This window comes from Oxyura jamaicensis, chromosome 22, assembly GCF_011077185.1.
Source record: "Oxyura jamaicensis isolate SHBP4307 breed ruddy duck chromosome 22, BPBGC_Ojam_1.0, whole genome shotgun sequence".
Taxonomy (NCBI): Eukaryota; Metazoa; Chordata; class Aves; order Anseriformes; family Anatidae; genus Oxyura; species Oxyura jamaicensis.
Genome location: NC_048914.1, coordinates 783980 through 805349, shown reverse-complemented (window position 1 = coordinate 805349; position 21370 = coordinate 783980). Strand labels below are relative to the sequence as shown.

The following is a 21370-nucleotide window of genomic DNA, read 5'->3' as shown; positions in this document are numbered from 1 at the left end:
ACTAACAAATAAAGTCAAGTTATTTGTTTATTGCAAGGTAATGACCAGACATACTTGATTCAAAAGAATAAAAAGTTATCCTCATCCTTTTTCCAATGTTGATTATTGTATTTTTCATTTCTGCAGAAAAGTTCAAAGTTCTTAAATCAACTTTGGAAATACGTTACACAGACCACTTTACTCAAAGTAAGCTACAGTCTAAGATACCAGAGCTGGATGTTAACACATTTCTTCAACTGTGCTTATTTTGTGGCATGACTCCAAACACCTTACCCTTTTAATATGGCAAGCACCTTACAGGACCAGACACACAATTTGTTGTACGACTAACCTTAACCTAAATGTTGGCAAAATAGCGCATCATTAAAGAAACTAAAGAAAATAACAAAATTAATTCCGCTTTACAAAGGTGTATAAATTTTTCCTTATCCTCATAAACACTTCTACATTCTGTTCTCAGAGACTTCTCTCCTCTTTTTATTTTCTGCATTTTTTTTGTTTACCCATGGAATGCCTTCTCTGAATTCAGATCCACATTTTTGTAGAAGCTTTCCAAAAGCTTTAACTAACTGTCCTGTAACTGAATTGTTATCTTGTATTTCATGTTCATCCTTTGGGATGAGACTAACTACTTCTTGGATCTCTGACTGAAAAGCATAGTCTTATGACCATCAGCCCAATAAATAGAAACAAAGCCCAAATCTCACCTGCACCCAAAAGTTGTTTGTAACAATGTAGTGATGCCCACACAGAAGAAAATGGTCCCAATCAACTGGCTGGTAGCCCACTGGTCAAATCCAACACACATGGCATCAGCTAGCAAAAAGGGAACTGCTATAGTTCCACTGAAACATGTTAAGTAATGCTGTGAACAAAAGAAATGGTTTGTTAACACTGCAGACAGTTTAAAAAAAGAGTTTATGAAGGTGTTTTCTTTTCCATCGGATCTTTTTGCTTTTTAATTATCCATCAGATCTCTCATTTCCTGGTTCTAAAGCATTTCTCAACTATTTGCCCTCTATGTCAAGCTACCACTTGCCCGTTGCTAATGATCGCTATTTATGTAGAATAAACTAGGTTATTTACATAGCTACATGGCTACTGTTCTTGATGAGGAGGTATCTAGGTAACTGTCTTGAAAACAGCTTTCAACTCAGAAAAGCAGATAAATAACTCCTTTCATTTTCAACCATGTGAAAAACTATTAGCTTACAAATTAATTTAGAGCACACATAAACTAGCATGCAAATAAGCTCCCAAGTACCAGACACTAGGTACTTACTAATTCTTTTGCAACCCAGACATGTTAAGCAAACAGGTGTCACTATATTCACCAATGCAAATAAAAATATAATCCCTACATAACTGCCTGCCCTTGAGGAAAGACAGAAGTAAAAAGATGCTTTGGAATGTTTTTGCTTGGAGATCTCACCATACTTTACAGATGCTAACAAATTCTCTGCATTCCTGTGGCATAGATTTTATTGCCATTCAAGAAAGAAGGGAGATGAAATAAGCTGTTCTGCTTCACATAAGCAAATGGTTGAACTAGTAGTAGGGTCCTGCTCACAACTACAATCCTACTGATTGTAGGATGCATACATTTGCATTCCAGGAGGAGGACACCTGCTTATTAGCAACTTACAGATTATGACTGCAAGATGGTGCTATCAAGCTTCTGGAATTGAAACCACTACAGTATCAGCTTTAATATAGAAGATTTCAACACTAAACAGTTATCTCTCTCCATTTTTAATTCCAGAGGTACAAGATGTCAGTTTCTGAAGCTCTGCACATAGCATTTGTTCATATATTTACTACCAACAGCTTAGAAAAATAAACATTTAAGTGCATCTCACAAATGCATAAGCCAGCAAGCAATAATGCAAATCATGATTAACACAGTAATCTTACTGTGTGATCGACTTCAGAAGAAACTATCTTCACAGTTTCTTCAAATATGCGAAAGTGTGGGAAGAATAAAATTATCACATATGCAAATGCAAGAAACTATACAGAAAGTGCTAAACAAACTTTAAAATTTTCAGAGAAAAAATAGCAGCTGTTTTGAAACATACCTGTAACCCCAAAAATATACAGAGATACCATGGAGGAACGTCTTCGATAGTGTAAATCATATCAGTTCTCTGAGCATCTAAACTGCCAGTGCTGTCCAGTGTCTCTGCCAAAGAGCTCTGTCAAATTGGGGATGGTAGAAAGGTGGAGAAGAACACAAAACATAATGGTCAGTTAACGTTACATATGAATAATCTTAATTTGAACTATCAGGGAATTCCAAGATACTCCAAGCCTGGTGTAATACTCCCAAGCAACATCTGTACATTCTGTCTTCAGACACTTTATACCTTTGATGATGAGCTTATCTCCAACTGTAGTTACTGAAGTTGTACTGAACAGATTCATTTGTATAAACCATTTCCTGCTTATTTATTCTAGCACAACAATAGTTCACTTATGATATAACCAGTCTGGCAGCCAGACAGTGCCCAAAATACAGGATTATCACAACAGACTTGTTTATGAAAAAAAAAAAAAAAAAAGGAAGAATAAGAATTGGAACTAAATAGAAGAATCAACAATGGCTATTTGCAAAGCAAAAAAAGCTATAAAATAGCTATCCTTGCATAAGACACTTAAATCACAGGCAACAAAGTTCCTCATTATGGTAACTACTTCCCAGCTAAATTCTTACTCAATTTCAGTCTGTGTTAACCATTTTTTAGTCATAAGATCTTCATTTTTTTTCCTACCCTACATTTAAGTATACATGAAAAACATCCTAATCGTTATAACTTAACACATCCATGGCCAATTTATATTAGTCAAGCTAACTTCCAGCAGACGTACAAGAATTTAAGTAATACCACGTTCTGGCTTTCCATGTGCCCTAATTCACAGACAGCTAAGAGAACACTGACCAAACATATGCATACATTAAAATCCCTGCATATATTCCATTAGAACAAGATTCAGAGTAACCATTTCTTCTTCGCAATTAAGTGGAATTTTTTAAGTTTAACTCTGGTTTTTGAATTCCTGAGAACAAGAATACAATGCTCCAAAGTCTAAATACTGACAACAAAAGCAGGAGGAAATATCAGATTCTATCATTTCAGCTCAATTATCCAAAAAATACTTTATATAACTAACGTTCTGACCTAATCCATACTTGAACTTAAACTCACATGAAGTAGCCTTACACAAAGGTTGGGAACTTTGCCAGATTTGTGACTTTGCTTCTAATGGTCTTCTTCAAAATCAAAACTCATTCACTGATTATCTAAAATAATCTCCATTTAGTTTTCCAACCACAGGGGAAGCCAAACTGACCCACAGTATTTCCCTTTTACTCCCTGTTTCTGATGGGAAAATAAATGCCACTGGGAACATGTTAATTCAAATTCAGAGATTATAAATGACTACACTGCTATGGAAAGACTGAGGGCATTACAGTGGAAAGTGAAACATAGAAACACTCATTTCAGAAAACTCTTAAACATAATTAAGTACTAAGCATTTTGATCACTGGGATTATTTTAAAGGTATAGTTCCTGAACAGATCAACATGGAAAACTATGTATTTGCCAACTTGCAGCATCAATATAACTTTTTTTCATTAAAAAAAAAGGAAAAAGTCTGCCTGCCTGACGGGGTTCACTAAAAAAATGAAAAAATACAAAAATAATTTTAAAAAAGAACTTGAGTTTTAGAGCTGCACATCATGCTGGAGGGAGAGCACTGAGCAGCTGTAAACTGCACGTCTTGTCTATAACTGGAACTTAGGAAAAAACATCTATGTCCCCATGTCAACCTAAGTACGTGTAAATCCAAAGCAGGGCACAAAGTGGCTGACCCACAAAGATAAGCAGAAGGAAAGAGATTCAGCAACTGGTATAAGATGTGGAGAAATATCACGACACTAATCATCACTAGAGATGTCTAGGAAAGCCTGCTCAGGAAAAATAAAGGTTCACCCAGAGAAGCTCCTATTATACCTTCTGGTGCTATAAAGCAACTTTGTGAAACTTTCCCTAGAGAATACATACATACATACAAATATTTTTGTATGCGTATATATAACTGCCTCCCCTCTATTTCACTGCAATATATGCACCACCTGAGAACTTTGCTTAGTGACACTGCTTGTTTATTCAACATTTTGACAAAAAGGTCGTTACACACTTTCAAAGAGACAGAGGTCATGAAGGAAGAGTAAGAACAGTTACAAAATCTGCCCATGAGGTAGGAACATCTCAGCAGGAATTAACTGTTTGTTTCATGAATCAGATCAGCTTGCTGAAGCCACCCAACGAGCAGCACAAATTTAGCAGAACAAACCATCGAATCTTCCCACCTGACTGCTGGAAAGATGAAACAGACACATACCACAGCACACTGAGCAACCTCCATTACTCCTTCCAAAGACTGACAAAAATGTGATTTTCAAAGTTCATGATGCTTCCATACAGGATACCAGGTTCTCTAAAAAAAAATCCAGTACATGATTTGTACAGATTGGTGGCTCTATTTTGGTCCCTGCCTTTTGAAGCCAATGTTTGATCCTTTTTCCTAGCTTTTCTAACTTTGCAAGACCAATATCCATTAACTACCATTCCTCTTAGTGCCAATCTCTATTTTTTCCTCATAGGATTGATGAGGTCGCATCAAGTCTATCCAATCAAAAATACATTCCCCTTCTTCTTAGGGCAACAGAATTCAGAAACTATGACTTATCAACCTGGAAGAGAGTGGTGCATTCAAAAAGTTGGCTGCCCAGCACATCCATGGCTGCCGAGTCCTCTGAGTTGGAGGACCATGACTTGGGGAGCAGCAACTTTTCATCTCTAGCCACCAAAAGTGTAAGGAACCAGCTGTATGAGACAAATGTTCCTAAGTCCAGGCGGCCTGATGAGATTCATCCCAGAGTGCTGAAGGAGTCAGCAGATGTCATAGGTGGACCTCCCAGCAATTTGCTGAAGGTCGTGGGAGTCTGTGGAGGTCCCTGCTGACCGGAAGCTGGCCAACGTTATATCCACCTACAAAAAGAGCATGAGAGAAGACCCAGGGAACTACAGAGCTGTTAGTGTAACCTCACTCCCAGGAAAAGCTATGGATAAGATTTTCCTGGGGATACTGAAAGGCAGTTAAAGAACAAAGCTGTTATCAGACGTAGTTAACACTGGTTCCCCAAGTGAAAGTCCTGCCTTAGTAATTCATCTCCTCCTATGATAAGGTCACCTGCTTGGTGGATGACAGGAAGGTGCTTCACGTAGTCTTCAGGGGTTTCAGGAAGGCCTTTGATATCCCTCATGGTACCCTTCTGGACAAATTGTCCAACTGTGAGATACAAAGGTTCATGCTACACTGGCTGATGAACTAGCTGAATGGTAGAGCCCAAAGGGCTGTAGTGAATGGGGCTACACCAGGCTGGTGGATGGTCAGCAGCAGTGTTGACCTCCTGGAGGGAGGATAGGCCTTGTGGAGGGATCTAGACAGATTGCAACATTGGGCAATCGTAAGTGGCATGATATTCAACAAAGGAAAATGCCAGGTGCTACATCTCGGATGTTGTAACATTGGACACAGGCACAAGCTAGGAAACGAGTGGCCGGAAAGCAGCCGAGCAGAAAGGGATCTGGGAGTGCTGCTTGACAGCAGGCTCAACATGAACCAGGGTGTGTCCTAGCAGCCAAAAGGGCAGACTGCATTTTGGGGTACATTAAACATCAGAGCCAGATGGTCAAAAGAGGTGATTCTCCCACTACACTTAGCTTTGGTACAGCCTCACCTTCAATACTGCATGCAGTTCTGGGCTCCACAACATAGAAAGGATGTTAAGGTCCTTTAAAGCATCCAGAGGACGGCAACAAAGCTGGTAAAATGACTGGAGGGAATGACTTATGAGGAGAGGATGAGGACACATGGGATGCCTGGTCTGAAGAAAAGGCTGAGAGGTGACCTCCTTGCTCTCTGCAACCCCCCAAGGAGAGGAGCGCAGAGGGAGGTGACGGTTTCTGTTCCCTGCTAACTGATGGTAGGATGCATGCGAACAGCACACAGCTGCACTGGGAATTGAGGAGGTGTCAGACTGGATGTAAGGAAAAATGTTCTTTACTGTGACAGTGGGTCAAACTCTGGAACAACAGGAACCACCTCTCTAGGAAGCCTGTTGATGCCCCATGGCAGTCAGTGTGCAGTTGGACTCAAGGAAGTTTGTAGGTCCACTTCAATTGAATTCTATTTCAAACTTTAAAGCAGAAATGTCATAGCACTGTCCTTCCTAAACGGCAAAGTATCGGCATAGAGAACATCCAGGATACTCCTCAATCCTGGATGGATCGTCTTCCAAAAGCCAGATATATCCTGCTTCAGAAGAGGAAGCTTTCAACTTTAGCTATTATCTGCTAAAGGTTTGTTAAACAGAATGGACATAAGAGACACCAAGACCAAACAAGAAATCTGAGAGCTAGGGTGAGGTGTGGCTCTCCAACCTGCAAGTCACTGGGTAGTCACTGGCCCTTTCATATCCCAAGCATGTGCCTGCTGGTTTCATGTAATGACTACCTGCTAGTGCTTGCCAAATGTGCCACAGCAATATGCTTTAGGGAACTGCCAGGAATAAGCTGCACCTTTTTGAATGAGATACTGATCAGAGACTAATTCATTTTTTTGTTTTTAATTGGCCATAGGTGGGACAACACAAAAAATTTTAAAAAACACAGAGTAGGTATGCACAGAAAAAAAAAGCGAGAAAGGTGGAACAAAAATGTTGGGCAATAACAGAAAAAAAAATAAAAAAAAAATCAGGAAAACAAACACCAGCAACCATGCAAGATGAAGACATGAAGACTCTGTTATAAAGTGTTATTGGGAAGGACCAAGAAAAAGCTGATGAACTGCAAGAACAAGAGGCCTTTAGAGAAGTACCTTAAATAAGAACTGACAATATGTTCTAATTATTTGAGTTAAGCAACAAGCAACATCCTGTTGTTTACAGGAATGCAGCAATAGTTATTTTTCACGTGGGCTAATAGTTGTTTCTGTTAACAAATATTAAGAGAGTTTAAGCAATGGGTATCCTCCAGCAATTAAGTACACTTCAGTTCTCTTTGTCAAAGGATATTTATTCTACGTCTTCCATTTGACTTTTTTGGTGAATGATCTCTTCAGAGGAATGGAAGGAGAAGAGTAATCATGCTTCACGCACACACTTATTTTAAGTGAAAAACAGGCAGTTTGGCTAGATTACCAGAAACACTAGCCTCAGATACCATCTTAATACATGAGACTGCTAAATGCTACGGCTTCTCCCCTTCACGGTCCATTCACTGTAAGCTACAGCAAAGACTTAACTCAAACAGATTTAATTGAATAAAAGCTCGCTGTCTCTTTAAGGCAAATTATCATCTATCATGTACAGTCCTGATTCACAGGGATCAAGAGGAAGGGAGAAAAATATACATATGCAATATCAGGCCATGAAGACATGTTTTCATGTCTAGTGATCAATAATCTTAGTTGCTCAATTTCATCCCAACGATTTTTGCTTGAGGCTTTGCCTCTTTACTCGCTAGTCTGAGCATGCTCCAAGTCAGCCATCACAGACGTATGCATGTCAACAGTTGCCAAAATGTGTCCATTAAAATATCAGCATGATCAAGATGGTAGTAGAGATGTGACAAATTTCTACATACAGATCAGCTGTAAGAAAGACAAAGCATATCCAATGCAGACTCCAGCATTCATAACATTCTTCTAAAATTCTTCTACAAGATGTCTGCCATAATTACCCTCTTGGTGTACATTTGAAATTCAGAAGTGAATTTTGACATCCAAGTTAGAAAACTAACTCCACTACACAAGAACATCCTTGTCCTAGTAGAAGTTACAGCCTCTGAGAAACAAGTGTCATGGTGCTCTTACCTGGAACCAAGAGGGTTGTTTTTTTTACTCCTTGTTTCAATTAGGATATTTGAAAAATTTTGTCAGATTGAGGCTTTTCTTGGATAATGCCCAACCACAGAGACATTTAGATAATAAACATTTCAGAAAAAGTTGCTTTTCATGTTTCCTATAATACTCTTCCTTTACTTTAAAGGAAAGTTCAGGTGACTCACTATCTCTATTTACAAGGTTATTATTAAATAGAATTGATGAATGATGCAATTGAGAAAAAAAAAAAGCTGAAAAAAAATCACAACCAAATTGGGTTCCTTTCAGGCATCAACCAGATCCTCCCAAATACAAATGAGAAAACCGTTGCTGCCCTAAGGAAAATATCCAAGGGCCTTTATGAACAACCTGACCTTCACTCAAAAGCTGCCACAAAATAATAAGCAGCTCCCTACTTGGGAGAAAGTTAGAAAGTTAGGTTTATGAGGCTGGAGCTTAGAAGAGACCGGGAAAGAGTGGGAAAGACCTCACTTTCAAAGGTATTCAACACTTCCCAGTGTACTTGACTAAATACAGGAAAAAATAAAAACTGAAGAACAAGGGAAAACGATCTAAGGAGGGAAATCACACAAAAGGGCCAACATAAGTGAAGAAATGCAAAAAATGCATATTATGAATTTAGGTGGCAGGTCACAGTGAATAAACTGTTTCTAAGATTTGCTGAGTCATTCACCGACTTCAGTAACAAAAACTGCAGACCTGGTGAGTCGTGAGGACAGAAATCACCCAAACTTTATCTGAACCTGCAAGTCAGCACATTCAAACAGAGGAAGAACATCTCCCAGCTAAGTAAAACTAGAGTGAACAAATAATAGCACCAAAAAAGCAAGAGTGAGCTCTTGTATAGAAGGACACAACTACATACCTTTTCTGCTATGCCATTTTCTGTAGTATAGATAGCCATCAACTCCGTGTCTTCTGTATCCTGATCACCACTGGATGTTGCTCCACCATTAATGACAACCTTAAAAACAAAGCAAAGCAAAACAAAAAGGTTCTAAAATAAACATTTTCTCTGCAAGTTTATGTCAGCCATTTTACCCTCCTTGTTCTTAACAGCTGCCTTTGACATTTTGTTAGAAAAGGTAACGTGCACGACAAGCAATCGTTTCTCTAACAGCTTCACACAAAGCTCTTTGAAGCCTAGACATAAATGATATAACTGAAAATTTGAGTAAGTTAAAGATGATAAACAACTGTATCTGCTGCCTCAAGGAACACAGCATGCTTGTCTTGGGGGCTGGTGCACTCTGCAGTATGACCACCAATTGTTCTAATCATGAATCCCACGGGGAATCCCACGTCCTCTAAACAGTACTGCTTTGGAACACACACAGGAAATAGCTATAGACAACACAACCGGCCATGTGTATATATAAACAGTAAGAAGTGGCAAAAGAGGTTTTACTGACAACTGAAGGAGATAAAGGTTTTGTATCACGTTTTAACAACAAAGTATTGTTCACTGATTCACACTGAGCTTGAGTATGCAGTTCTTGAATGCACTACTTACAGGCAGGGTGAAAAAGGTGGGATGTTTAGATTCATCCTCATATTTGCCTTCTGTTGAGCCTCCTGCCTCCACCGACTTTGAAGTGGTATTCTTACCAATTCCCATCGTTTCCAGAATGTCAGGGACTTGCATACAGTACCCAAGAGAATGCTTCTGGGTTGACCAGCCAAGCACTAACAGGACAATTCCTTATTTTAACAGCAGCACCTCTGGGAATCACAAAAGTCCTCAACAATCCAGCTGGAAAGGTTGCTTTCTTTAAGTACTGTTAGCACCTAGAATTAAAAAGACATTTACTTTTTTCCTGGATTATCCAAGTTACATGTGCAAACACATATGCCCTTCAGACTTGCTTCCCCTCTCACAGCCACAACTCATACGTACTTAGCATTCCTTTTCTTGATTTGATAATGAGCAGATATCACATAAAAATAAGCGGAGAGCATTTAGAATTCTTTCAGGATGGGAATATTGTGATTATTTTCTCATTCTTCTCTTGTGGTCTTCCATTATTAATAGCATACTTAAATGCTGGTTTTGTTTCTATTTCATTGTTATTTCCACAGAAGTTTTTGGGAACAAAGTGAGCCTGTACTTCAGCTCTACTGAGACGCCAAACAGCTTGCTATTGTATACCTGCAAACAATACTCATGCTTCTTCAAAGAATTTAAACTTGTAGACCTAATAATGACTTTGCCTCTGAATATCTAAATCCTTCCTTTTAGGATAACATATTATTAAATACAAAACATCCAGGAAGCTAAGAGTAGAAGGCAGTGAAGCACGGAGCCTATTTCAGACAGGCAGACGCAGCCCCTTCTGCTCTACACTTTTACCCCAAATTATCCCATTTTCTCAAGGACTTTCAAAGTTATCTGCCCGATAATGCTGAAACAACTGCTTCAGGACAAAATTGCATTTTAATTGGTATTGCTACTGTTTTGGCACAGGAACAGGAAAGATCATACATACATCTTAGTGGTTCTCTCGTGTGTTACCAGATGGGTCACCACACAGTGTAGTTTTCCCATTTTTGATCCTAAAAGGGACCTAACAGTCCTTGGCCATCCACACTTTTGCCTTTTCCAAGACAAAGGAGCACAAATTAGGAGATTTGAACCTAAACTTCCTGCAGGACAGCATCAAAAAATTCTGCAGTAAACCACATCTTGCATCCTGTGGTTACCAATCTTTAAAAAAGAAAGTGCAGTTGCAGGCAGCTGCGGATGAAACAACCCAAGCTACAGATGAAAGTACACGATAGAACCTGAATAATGCTCCTCAAAATAACAAGTGAAATTTTCTGCAAAAACAGTAACGCATTCAAGCGGCAAAACCCCACTGCACACTGGCATTACTTCAAAGTGATATTTTCAACCTAATTGCAGGAGGTGGAAATACTGCTAATGGACATCCAAAAATCTGTTATATATACACATAAGAAAGCCAGAAAGTACGGGTTAGTGGTTTTTTTTCTTAAACCTCCTGTCCAAAATATTGCTCAGGAAAATGCCAGCAGCTCAAATATCTGCTGTAATTGCAATAATAATTAAACCTGAGAAAGACCCATCTGATAGAGGCAAATTAGGACTGCCTGAAAAATTATAAAGTACTAATATTTTAAAATCTCTTAACAGTTGTTAATTGCCCATTTGCTAGAAAATTCTGGTTACTTGAGGTGAAAGACAATCTTTCTAAGTGATGCAACTTTTCAAGACACAAAATATAAATACATAAGAAATACTCGTTGGGCGCTGAAATGCCCTTAAAGGCATTCCTAATTAAAATCAAAATGGAAAGTACTGCCTTCAAATAATGGTTTAATTAAGATTTGCTTCTTAAAGTAAATAGTAAGATAGCACGACTAATTATTTCTCACTTGCACTTAAGACTAAAGGACAGGACAATTTCAAATACCATCTTGACTTTTATAAGAGGCCTTTCCATTTTTACAATAACCACATGCTTCTATTCCAAAATGCTTCTACTTCAAAAATGCGTATCTCTGGACATGAACAGCAACTGTATATAAGCTTGTTTCTTACTTTGTACACCGATAACCAATGATGCCTCCTCAAATATTTATGGGAATACTAGTCCCAAAACTGCCTGTTGCATACAGGTCTGAGAGGTGACACGACCAGGTTAGAGAGGAGTTAACCAGCTCAGGAATTAACCAGGAGCTCAACCAGTTAAAGACTGGTGCAGGCAGGTGTTTGTTATTTTGTGGGTTTGTTTTTGCTTCGACTGCAAAGGCACAAAAAAGTGTGAATAAAAGAAAGGAATCCGTCTTTCTTTCAGCATAGACACATTTTGTTCTCCAAGAAAATCAGTGATGGAGACACGCTTAATTTACTCTGGCAGCTTTTATCATCTCAGATTTGGAAAGGGAACGGACAGAATTACACCTAACAAACACAGCCATGCCAATAAAGTACTACTGTAAGAGCCAGACCAGCAGGATACCTGCCTTTCAGGAGATCTGGTTTAAGGTATTCCAGCACAATAAGCTTCTTAATTAGCATTAAATATCATCTCCATTGATGCAAAAGAAAAGACCATATAATCTTATTTAGCATTGCAAAACAGTAGGACTGATATCTTCTCCAAGAACATGCAATACTTCCTTGGAATTGTTCTTGAGAATTACATCAGCAGATCACACAAATAAGCTGTGCCTCATATTAATTTAGAGCTGAAACACAATAGCTAGAAAGGTACTATTTGGATGAGGGTTCCCAGATGATGGCAAACAAGCTACTCCAAATTGACAAAAATAGCCTTGACTGCTATTTCCCTGGTAAGAGTGTGCATTTATATACGCACAAGTGTGTACATGTACGCATGTGCACAGATAAAAACACTACACGTATGTAGGCTGGGGGGCTGTCCAAGGAAAAGGAGGACAATGAATCTATGAACTATACTGGCTTCTACCCAGCAATTAAACTTGCACTTACTGGCAGAAATGATAACTACAGATCTTCAGAATACTTTTATTTTGCAATCAGAAGTACCGAATCGAAATAAGAATCTTTAGGCAGCAGCCATTCAGGTCATCTGAAAGATACCAATCTCCTTTATCACAGCTCTTATCCCACCAACTGACCACAGCTAAACAAGGTGACTCAGACATTTTATAGCCCTCCATAACAAATCCAACTGATCAGAAGCCAAAAAGTCACGCAACACGAGATAAAACTCATTTGCAATCAGCCAAGTGCACACATAACAAGTTATCTGCCATCTGGGACCAAACGCGAAGGCTAGAAGTGAAACTTCCACCGGGACACTGATTAACATTCATTTTTTTCTATACGCAACTATGTTCAATACTCATACATGATTAACTCAGGAAGTGCAGAAGCTGACAGGGGTTCACAGTACTTTAGATAAGATTGGTATCTAGACAAACAGCCTGCTCAGGGGATAGTCCCGATACAAGTTCACAAGAGGAAAGCCCAGTTGGCTGCCCGGCAGGAACTGGGCAACAGTCACGCTGCATCTTCCACAAATTCTCTCTTCTCCTACACAAATCTTTTTCAAGGTTTGGTTCCAATACTAGCAAGACACAGCTACAGGAGCGTCTTGTTGGATACAGGACAGTAGTCCTTAATCTTTGTAGCATTAGCAGTCACGAAAATACATTTCTGATTTTATCACAGAAGCTCCTACCTAGTCTGTTTAAAATGAGTTATGGAGCTTTTCAACATTCAGGGAAGGAAAAAGTTTTAAGAACCATAAGAGATGGAGATATTCAATAAATATGTTGAATTATGGTCTTCTGTTTTCTGTTCATCTTTTTGTTCTTGCAGTTCTCCCTGCATGTCATTCTGGAATCACTGCCACAAAAAATGTCCATCCACTGAAGGAAACAAAGGTTTTCCAACAGAGAAATTCGCCCACATACCAAGACAAGGTGTAAGAGGTTTCTACTTCACAAGCTACTGAACTGCAGGCATGCCTGTCTAAAAAGACAAATCAGAAGTCCATCTCTTACTACATTCGGTAACTTGGACATTACAGAAGAGAGACGCATACTTAAAGAGCTTATTAACATGGAAAGGAAAAAATGGACCAAGAACCCCTTTAAAGGAGTATGCAACTATACAAACACATCTTCTCCCTTACCTGTATTGTTTTCTTTAAATGCAGTATTACTTGACCTAGTCTTTGGCTGAATCACGCTAAACTTTTTCCTATACGTTTTTCCTATTCATCTGAGAATACCCACTAATGACTACGAAGTACCAAAAAAATTAAAGTTTGCTTTAATGGCATTGCTCTCTACAGTGTTATGTCTGAGGGTCTTTTAACATGCTATGTTGTCAATACTGTAATGCTCATCTCCCGATACTTGCAACAAGCAGACCTAGAGGTTAACCCCCTGCAAACAACTGAGCTTGGACCTGAAGTTCCCCCATGATTATCACAATGACTTACAATGCTGAAAATTACTGTTTTTCCAAGGCATTAACATGATGCTTTTTTTTTTTTTTTTCCCCAGAAGCTTAACAGAAAACAAGCTTTATGTATTTTCCTTATTTTCTAAATTCAAAATAGAAATTTCCTAAAACCACTAGGGTCTTTCCAAATTTCAACTGGATCTCAAATTTTTAGCAACTGAGCCTTGCTCACCATACAGAAATGTTAGCCAAAATAGTTTAGACTTCCCATATTGATTCACGTGGTTGCCTTGAGAGGGCAGGAGAAAGCTGACGCAGCACAAAGCAGAGCAGATAAACACTAGCAGTAAGCACAAAGTTTGAACACAAAACTCATTTTGTACTTTGTGTGATGGGGCAGAAGCATTTTAGAACTGGTACCAGGTCCCCTGAAGCCACAGCTGCAGACAGAAAGTATTGTACACAAATGTTTAACTCCCTGGCAAAGCAGCAGAACGGTCTGTTGAGACCAAGAGAAATGGGAATCGGTTAGCTTGTATTTGGTTTGCTATACTGCTGTCCCTCAAACACAATGTTCTGCTGGGAGAGGTCTAAGAGACAAGCAAACCAGCCGGTGAAAGAGTTAAAAGGAGCATACTAGGTAGTCTGAAAGGTCAGTGCATCCCTCCTACTTCTTAGCATAACACAAGTCACAAGCAGACTTCGCAAGTTAAGCAGCAACTGTGGTCCTTTTTTCTCAATCTCTATTGTGGAAAATCAGGGACTGACCTACATTTGGTGTCCCTACACTGCTGTGCAAGGGAAATATTCATAAAGGAAGCACAACAGGCATGGTTATAAAAGAAGCTGGCATTGAAACAGCACATTCTTTCAAGCATACTGATGGAAAAGCTCCCAGGAGCACTGGATGTAGGTACAGCACCTGGCAAGCACATGTCATGATGCCCGGAGGAAGGAGGAATGTCAGATGCAACCCAGGATCTTTCTGGTTTTTACAGATGACTGAAGAGCCAAGAGAGCTCAGTCTATCACATACAGTAGGGAGATTAGAATCAAATTAAGGTGACAGCTTAATTACAAACTTCAATTTATTATTTATAATTAGCTGTCAGACTCAACTTTCTTCTGCAAGCATAGATGATGCAATGCCAGAAGCTGTCCAACCCTATATCAGACAAGGTTAGCTTCACCTAAATTTTAAATACATTCAAAGCACTTAAGGCAAGTAACCTGAACTTTGGCAGGATTTAAGATCCACCATCTCCACTTTCAGGTGTGTGGCATCCCTAAAACACACTGTGTCTAAAAATAAATCAAGACATCGTCTATGTCTGAGATTATAATTTTGGCAATAGACATACGACAGAGATGTGGAGAGGAACCTGCAACCTGCACCTCGGGATATTTGATTGTTAGAATATACCTGGTCTGAGCAGAGGATACAACCAAATTTAAAATTCAGCAGCCACCACTGCAGAGCTGTTTCTGGAACAGCTACGCTGGTGACTGACTGAAGATAAATTCTCAGTTCCTGTAGCATCACTTCAAGCCATGAGAACTTTAAGCCAGTAACAACTGCACCACGTTTACTTTGTTTAGTGTTTTTTTATGTTTTTTTTTGTTGTTGTTTTGTTTTTTTTTTAAAAAAGTGTGTTAGGCCAAGTATCTAATACTACTCTACATCACCGAGGACATATTGAAGACAAAGGGTGTGCTGCAGGACAGCGATACAGCTGGCTTGCTGCCAGCTGGCACACTCCAAGTGACCCCGCAGAGGGAGACAGGCAGCCACACAGCTGGGAGCAGCACAGGAGCGTCCAGGGAGCTGCAGGTTGCTGTGGAAGACAGTAGGATGCATGCCAAGAGATCAGGGAAGTTTTGAAAGAAACTCCTTCACTGAAGCACTGTTTCCCTAATCAGTTTGGTACAGAAGTGCTTCTGTGCTTTCAAGACCAGCAAAGCAGACAACCGAGGAACTTACGTAAATTCCAATTAGGCAAGCTTACTTTAAGGTTATTGCCACCCCTGGCCAGACACACAACTGAACACAAAAGCAAGGCGATTCCCAGTTAATTATGGAACAGCAGCTTTCTCCGAATTGCTCTTGGCTTTGGTTACACCAATCGCAGAAGATTTCTGTACTGAGTTTCTGCCATTAAAGTATCATAATACTTTGTACTCGGCTCTGGTGAGGCCGCACCTCGAGTACTGCGTTCAGTTTTGGGCCCCTCACTACAAGAAGGACATGGAGGTGCTCGAGCGAGTCCAGAGAAGGGCTACGAAGCTGGTGAAGGGTCTGGAGAACAAGGCTTACGAGGAGCGGCTGAGGGAGCTGGGACTGTTTAGCCTGGAGAAGAGGAGGCTCAGGGGTGACCTTATTGCACTCTACGGGTACCTGAAGGGAGGCTGTAGCGAGGTGGGGGTTGGTCTATTCTCCCACGTGCCTGGTGACTGGACGAGGGGGAATGGGATAAAGTTGCGCCAGGGGAGGTTTAGGTTTGATATTAGGAAGAACTTTACTGAACGGGTTGTTAGTCACTGGAATAGGCTGCCCAGGGAAGTGGTTGAGTCACCATCCCTGGAGGTCTTTAAAAGACGTTTAGATGTAGAGCTTAGGGATATGGTTTAGTGGAGGACTTGTTAGTGTTAGGTCAGAGGTTGGACTCGGTGATCTTGGAGGTCTCTTCCAACCTAGACTATTCTGTGATTCTGTGATAAAAAGACTTCTAGTAATTAGACACACCTGGTCCTCCATGTATTACACGGGAGCCACAGCGATGGGCATTTATACACATCCACACTTTCACAAGTCTTGAGTTATGCTATTTTTAACATCAGGAGATCCTCAGAGTGAGATTCACCCCTTTATTTTCCAGCCTGCTTGCCACTGCCATCGGCACGTGCTGTTCAGCAGCAGAAATACAGTAAACCTGAGGTATCATCTCTAGAAATTGTTAAAAAGGGGCTGTGCTTTATCAAGGGGATTAAAATTAATGACCAAATTATAAGCAATCAGAAGAGTAGCAACTTTGCATCTCCACGTTGACCAAGAAGTTGCTTGATGTTTTTCTACAGAGCAGAAAGTCCTCCCATTTTCAAAGGATTCATTGACAAATACCTCATCAGTGCAGCTAATCAAGCCCAGCAATCACTTGACGTTAAGCAATCCAAGTCCTCTCAGTAGACCCACAACCACAACTGCCTCAGCACTGGCCATCCCAATTTCATCTTGAGATTGGTGCTGCGATACAGCACCTGCAAGATTGTTACCCTACAAACCGTTCCAGATATGTAGGTGTGCCCCAAGGGCATTTTTTCAGCCTTGCAGGGGATTTTGACCATCTTACAGATGCGGAAAAAGTTGCATAGCACCCGTACTTAATCTTCTGTTGCTACATGTAAAAACTATCTTCCTGGTTTAGTCGTAAGTAGAGATTTCCTCGGGCTCTTTTGAAACAGAGCTTCTTTGGTCTGAAAAGTACTTGTGATTTGTCTCTACCACATGCCACTTGTGCCCAGAGCTCTTTCCCATTAAATGAAATGGCACTTAAATGCTGCAATGTCCTTAAACATTGCAAGTAAGATTTTCCCCCTCTGCTCAAGAGGAGTTACATCCACACTCATACAAGCGTACTTCAGATTCCTAACACAACACATCACCAAAACACATCATTTCCCTTTACCTGTAGTAGAAGTGGACTAAGCATTGCTAAATATGCCCCAACTTTCTAACATTTAGATTCTAAAAACAAGATTTGACAGGCACTTTAAGGAGTTTCAGTCCTGAGTTCATTTCTCACTTCAAAGCACGTCTTCAAAGCACCAACGTATTCCTTCTTTGTAGGCAGTAATGAATTTTTAAGTAGTTGGTATTTTGACTGCCATCCAGAATAGTATGTCTTAACAACTGACCAACATTATTATAGCATGTCTACACAAAGCTGTACAGGAAAGTTATGCCCAGCTCCAACCTTCTGTTGATTTAAAGCACATTAGGTAAATCTCATTAACTTCCTATGTGAATGAGCTTGCTGAAAGGAGGACTTAAATGCAACTGAATGAGATATTTAACAAAGGAGCTCATAGCTTTCAAAAACTACACGCTTGGTTACTCAAATTATTAAAAAGAGATAATTTGGCTATGAATCTAAACAAAAATGTCTTAAATACAGATATTTCCAAGAGGTATTGGTCAACATTAAGGTGCAAGTTTGGTCAAAACAATTTTTTGTTGAGCTGTTCTTTGCTTATTTTTCACACCATTTTTCTCTCTTTGTATTGCTCCAATAGGTGAAAGTTTTGCCAAAATTCTGTGCAGGATGTGCACTACTTTCCATAGGAGATGCACTCAACATGTGCAATGATCTGCGTCCTAACGAATGAGCAGCAAAGTAGTATCTGGAAGAAACTCCTAAGAATACATTTCAAAGACATAAGCAAGATCTGACAGTTTTACAGCTTGACACTATATGACTGATATCAAATGACACCTGCAATGTTCTCTAGATAGCAATGATAATATAAATAAAAATGAAATACCGTATCACTGTCCTTCATGAAACATATTACTACTTCATAGCCTTACCTTCAGCAAAGTACACATCCATCCCTGTTTACAGTAGGCATTAACTTGATTTACAATAGCATACAGTCCTTAGAGTCCCCCTGTGAAGCATTAATAATCTAAGAATTCAGAAACTTCCACGTTATTATGGATGTTAATACACAGTTCATTAAGCTCCTTTACAGCACTCGGAAAGCAACCTGAGCATACACTGGATCTTTCCTCAGCTTTCTTTGTACTTCTACTTGGCACTTTGATGAAAGCTCCTTTTCTCCAAGACCTTCATCACATTAAAACAAAGGTGAAGTTAAGAGACTCATCTAGGAAAAATTCCATTTATTAAGCAAACCTGGGTAATGTGCCAAGTTTTTCAACTCTGACTATGAAGCTCCTTTCCAAGGATTTTACCTTTAAGTCTACTTTTGAAGCAGATAGTCTTTGCTGGAAGAAAGCAATTTGAGTCCAGTAAGCAATATAAAACCAGTAAGTGATTACACACTTTACACAATATACACACACAGATACATAGTTGTTCTGTTAGGCATAACTTGAAATAATTAAGCTTTTCTCTTCCATTTAACATAACTTATTAATAAAAGATTGGAATTCAAGACACTTTCAAAAACTGACCAAGATGCTGTGCATCTGGGGTCAAGCATTCTTAAAACTTTTTTTAAACTACATAAACGTCATATAATTTCCTCCCATTTTAAATTAAAAAGAAGACCAAGTTTACAGGCAAACAGAAAACAGGGTAAATACTTCTGAATCTCTCTTTACAGTGATGCTGATATTTTTAAATGAAAAACTAAGTCTCCAAATCCTGCATATATTGAAAACTAAGCTACTCAAAACTTGCGTGTATCAGGTTTCAGTTGTCTTATTTAATAATTCCTACACTACAGCAGCTGAATTCCTGTAATCATCCCCATTAACATTTGGATTCAGAGAAGCCCTTACCTCCAGAAACCCGTACTGACTTCTACAGACTGTCTCGGCCAACTCCTCCACGGTGTTTCTTCCAGTCTGTGCTCAGTGCAACAGTTCAAGTTGCAAGCCACAGCCTGAAAGGATACAGACATCCTGACGGAGGAATTTTATAATCTGGTTGGGCTCACTACATTGTATAACTGTACTTTGCCCAATAAACATCTCTGCACGTTACACAACGGCTGAAATGCAGGAAGACACCACATGGTCATAAACTGTTACTACATGCCTCTGCCATAGTTACAAAAAGTAAGCGAAGGGACAGTATCTCCAAGTAACAGCAGAGTGCGTACACATCAAACCGAGCAAGGAGGTTCAAGTGTTTTACATAACCTGCAATGCTACAGACAGAATCCCCAGCCAGGGCCTCTAAAATCAAGCTGCATAAATATTTACATGCCTGACTCCAGCAGCTGCAATCAGAATTGGGATACTTCTCCACCCATCGCTGTGATGAACAAATTAGCATTACCATAAACCTTGGTTGTGCAACCTGCATGGAAGATTTTTTCTTAGCTATTAGCCAGTTTTCAAGAGCTCCCAGATCAAAAAGTTCTATTCCATAAAACAAGGTTTAACAATTCACAAACTCACCAAGAACTGAGAGCACACAACATACCGTGCTGGGCTCCTTCACTTCACTAATGAAAAAAAGCTGCCTAAAAGTGATGCTCAGGGCCTCGGATCAAAATGAGATGGAAAGGGGGGCAGAACATGACTCCTCTTCCTGATCTACCTCTTTCTGCACGAGGATGGTACTGTGTCAAGGGCACGACCCTTCTCCTGTGCTCACTCTGAACCTTCTTCCCCACTCTCTCAAGTCTCACACATGTACATGCACAGCACCGTTGCTTCTAAAGGAAACAAACAAAAACTTCATATTTGCTATGAAGTCCGTATACTGTTCCCTTACCCCAAGAGGGAAGTGATCACGTGGCAACCTCTCCACATACTCCATGTGTGTTGCGCCATTGAGTCACCATCACTTCTACAACCAATACCCTAACTAAAAGAAACCAGCAGAAAGCAGCACTCAGCTATGGGACACTGCCCACATTTACGTGCAGCATCCCTGCCACTTCCACGTCTCCAAGAGAAGACAAGACCTCTGAGGGCAGCATGAGTCCTCTTTACCTGAAATGCACCTTTTGAACCAAAATTTGTGGAGCCAAAAGGCAGGCCAATGGCGCCATCTAGCTCCCTTCTAGTAGGCAAAGCAAGCATTACGTAATTTTAGAAGTTCGTCATAGACTGTCAGAGCTTACTTAATTATCAAGACCCGAACGCTGCTGAACATCAGCAGATCAGATACCGGCATGTGCTTGTTCTTTCATTAAAGAATGAAAAATTGATTAGGGCACATTTAATTGAAAGCTGACACTTATTACATGCATTATTTTTTATTCATTTTCCAAGAACACATTAAAGAAAGCCAATTATATCCAATTATAATTCTAAACAGTGTGTGTATATATACATACACACATTTTCCAGCATTTAATCTCCACTGCAAAGAGATGTTGAAAAGTTACCTCTTCTACTGTTCCTTTCTAATTATTAGATTCTTTCCTTTGCTTGATTTCTGATTCCCAATGGTTTCACTGATGTTCACCCAAAGCACAAAACATATGCAAAGCCCAATAAAGAGAAAGCTTACTGACCCTACGGCAAGCATCACTATATCTTAAAACCATAAATAAAGTGCTGCACCACAGGTCCACTGGCTGCCTACAAGATTGTCCAGGTACAATACTGTTGAGGGATATGCTGGAAATTATTTTAGGTTCAGGACATTTGATGTGTTTACAGGGAACCAGAGGACTAAACAATCAATGGCAAGAAAAAAAAAAAAAAGAAAAAAAGAAGCCATTTGCTTTTTGACTCCAATGTCCAAGAATGATTTCTTTTAAGTAGTTGCAGGG

General features: G+C 39.7%; 1 protein-coding gene across 3 annotated transcripts in view; it reads right to left on the bottom strand.

Annotated features, from left to right (window-relative positions):
* The window catches only part of SLC23A2 (solute carrier family 23 member 2), a 55780-nt gene that overhangs the window by 21755 nt on the left and 12655 nt on the right, over nucleotides 1-21370 (bottom strand). For 2 of the 3 annotated variants that reach the window (XM_035345271.1, XM_035345272.1), the window contains exons 2-5: nucleotides 9488-9762; nucleotides 8840-8938; nucleotides 2079-2195; nucleotides 708-865 (exon numbers count right to left, since the gene is read on the bottom strand). In XM_035345271.1, the coding sequence (XP_035201162.1) occupies nucleotides 708-865; nucleotides 2079-2195; nucleotides 8840-8938; nucleotides 9488-9619 (506 nt within the window). In that variant the 5' untranslated portion in view covers nucleotides 9620-9762. Of the gene's footprint in view, nucleotides 1-707; nucleotides 866-2078; nucleotides 2196-8839; nucleotides 8939-9487; nucleotides 9763-19418; nucleotides 19516-21370 lie in introns of those variants that run through there. The other variant, XM_035345273.1, reaches the window with a different exon arrangement.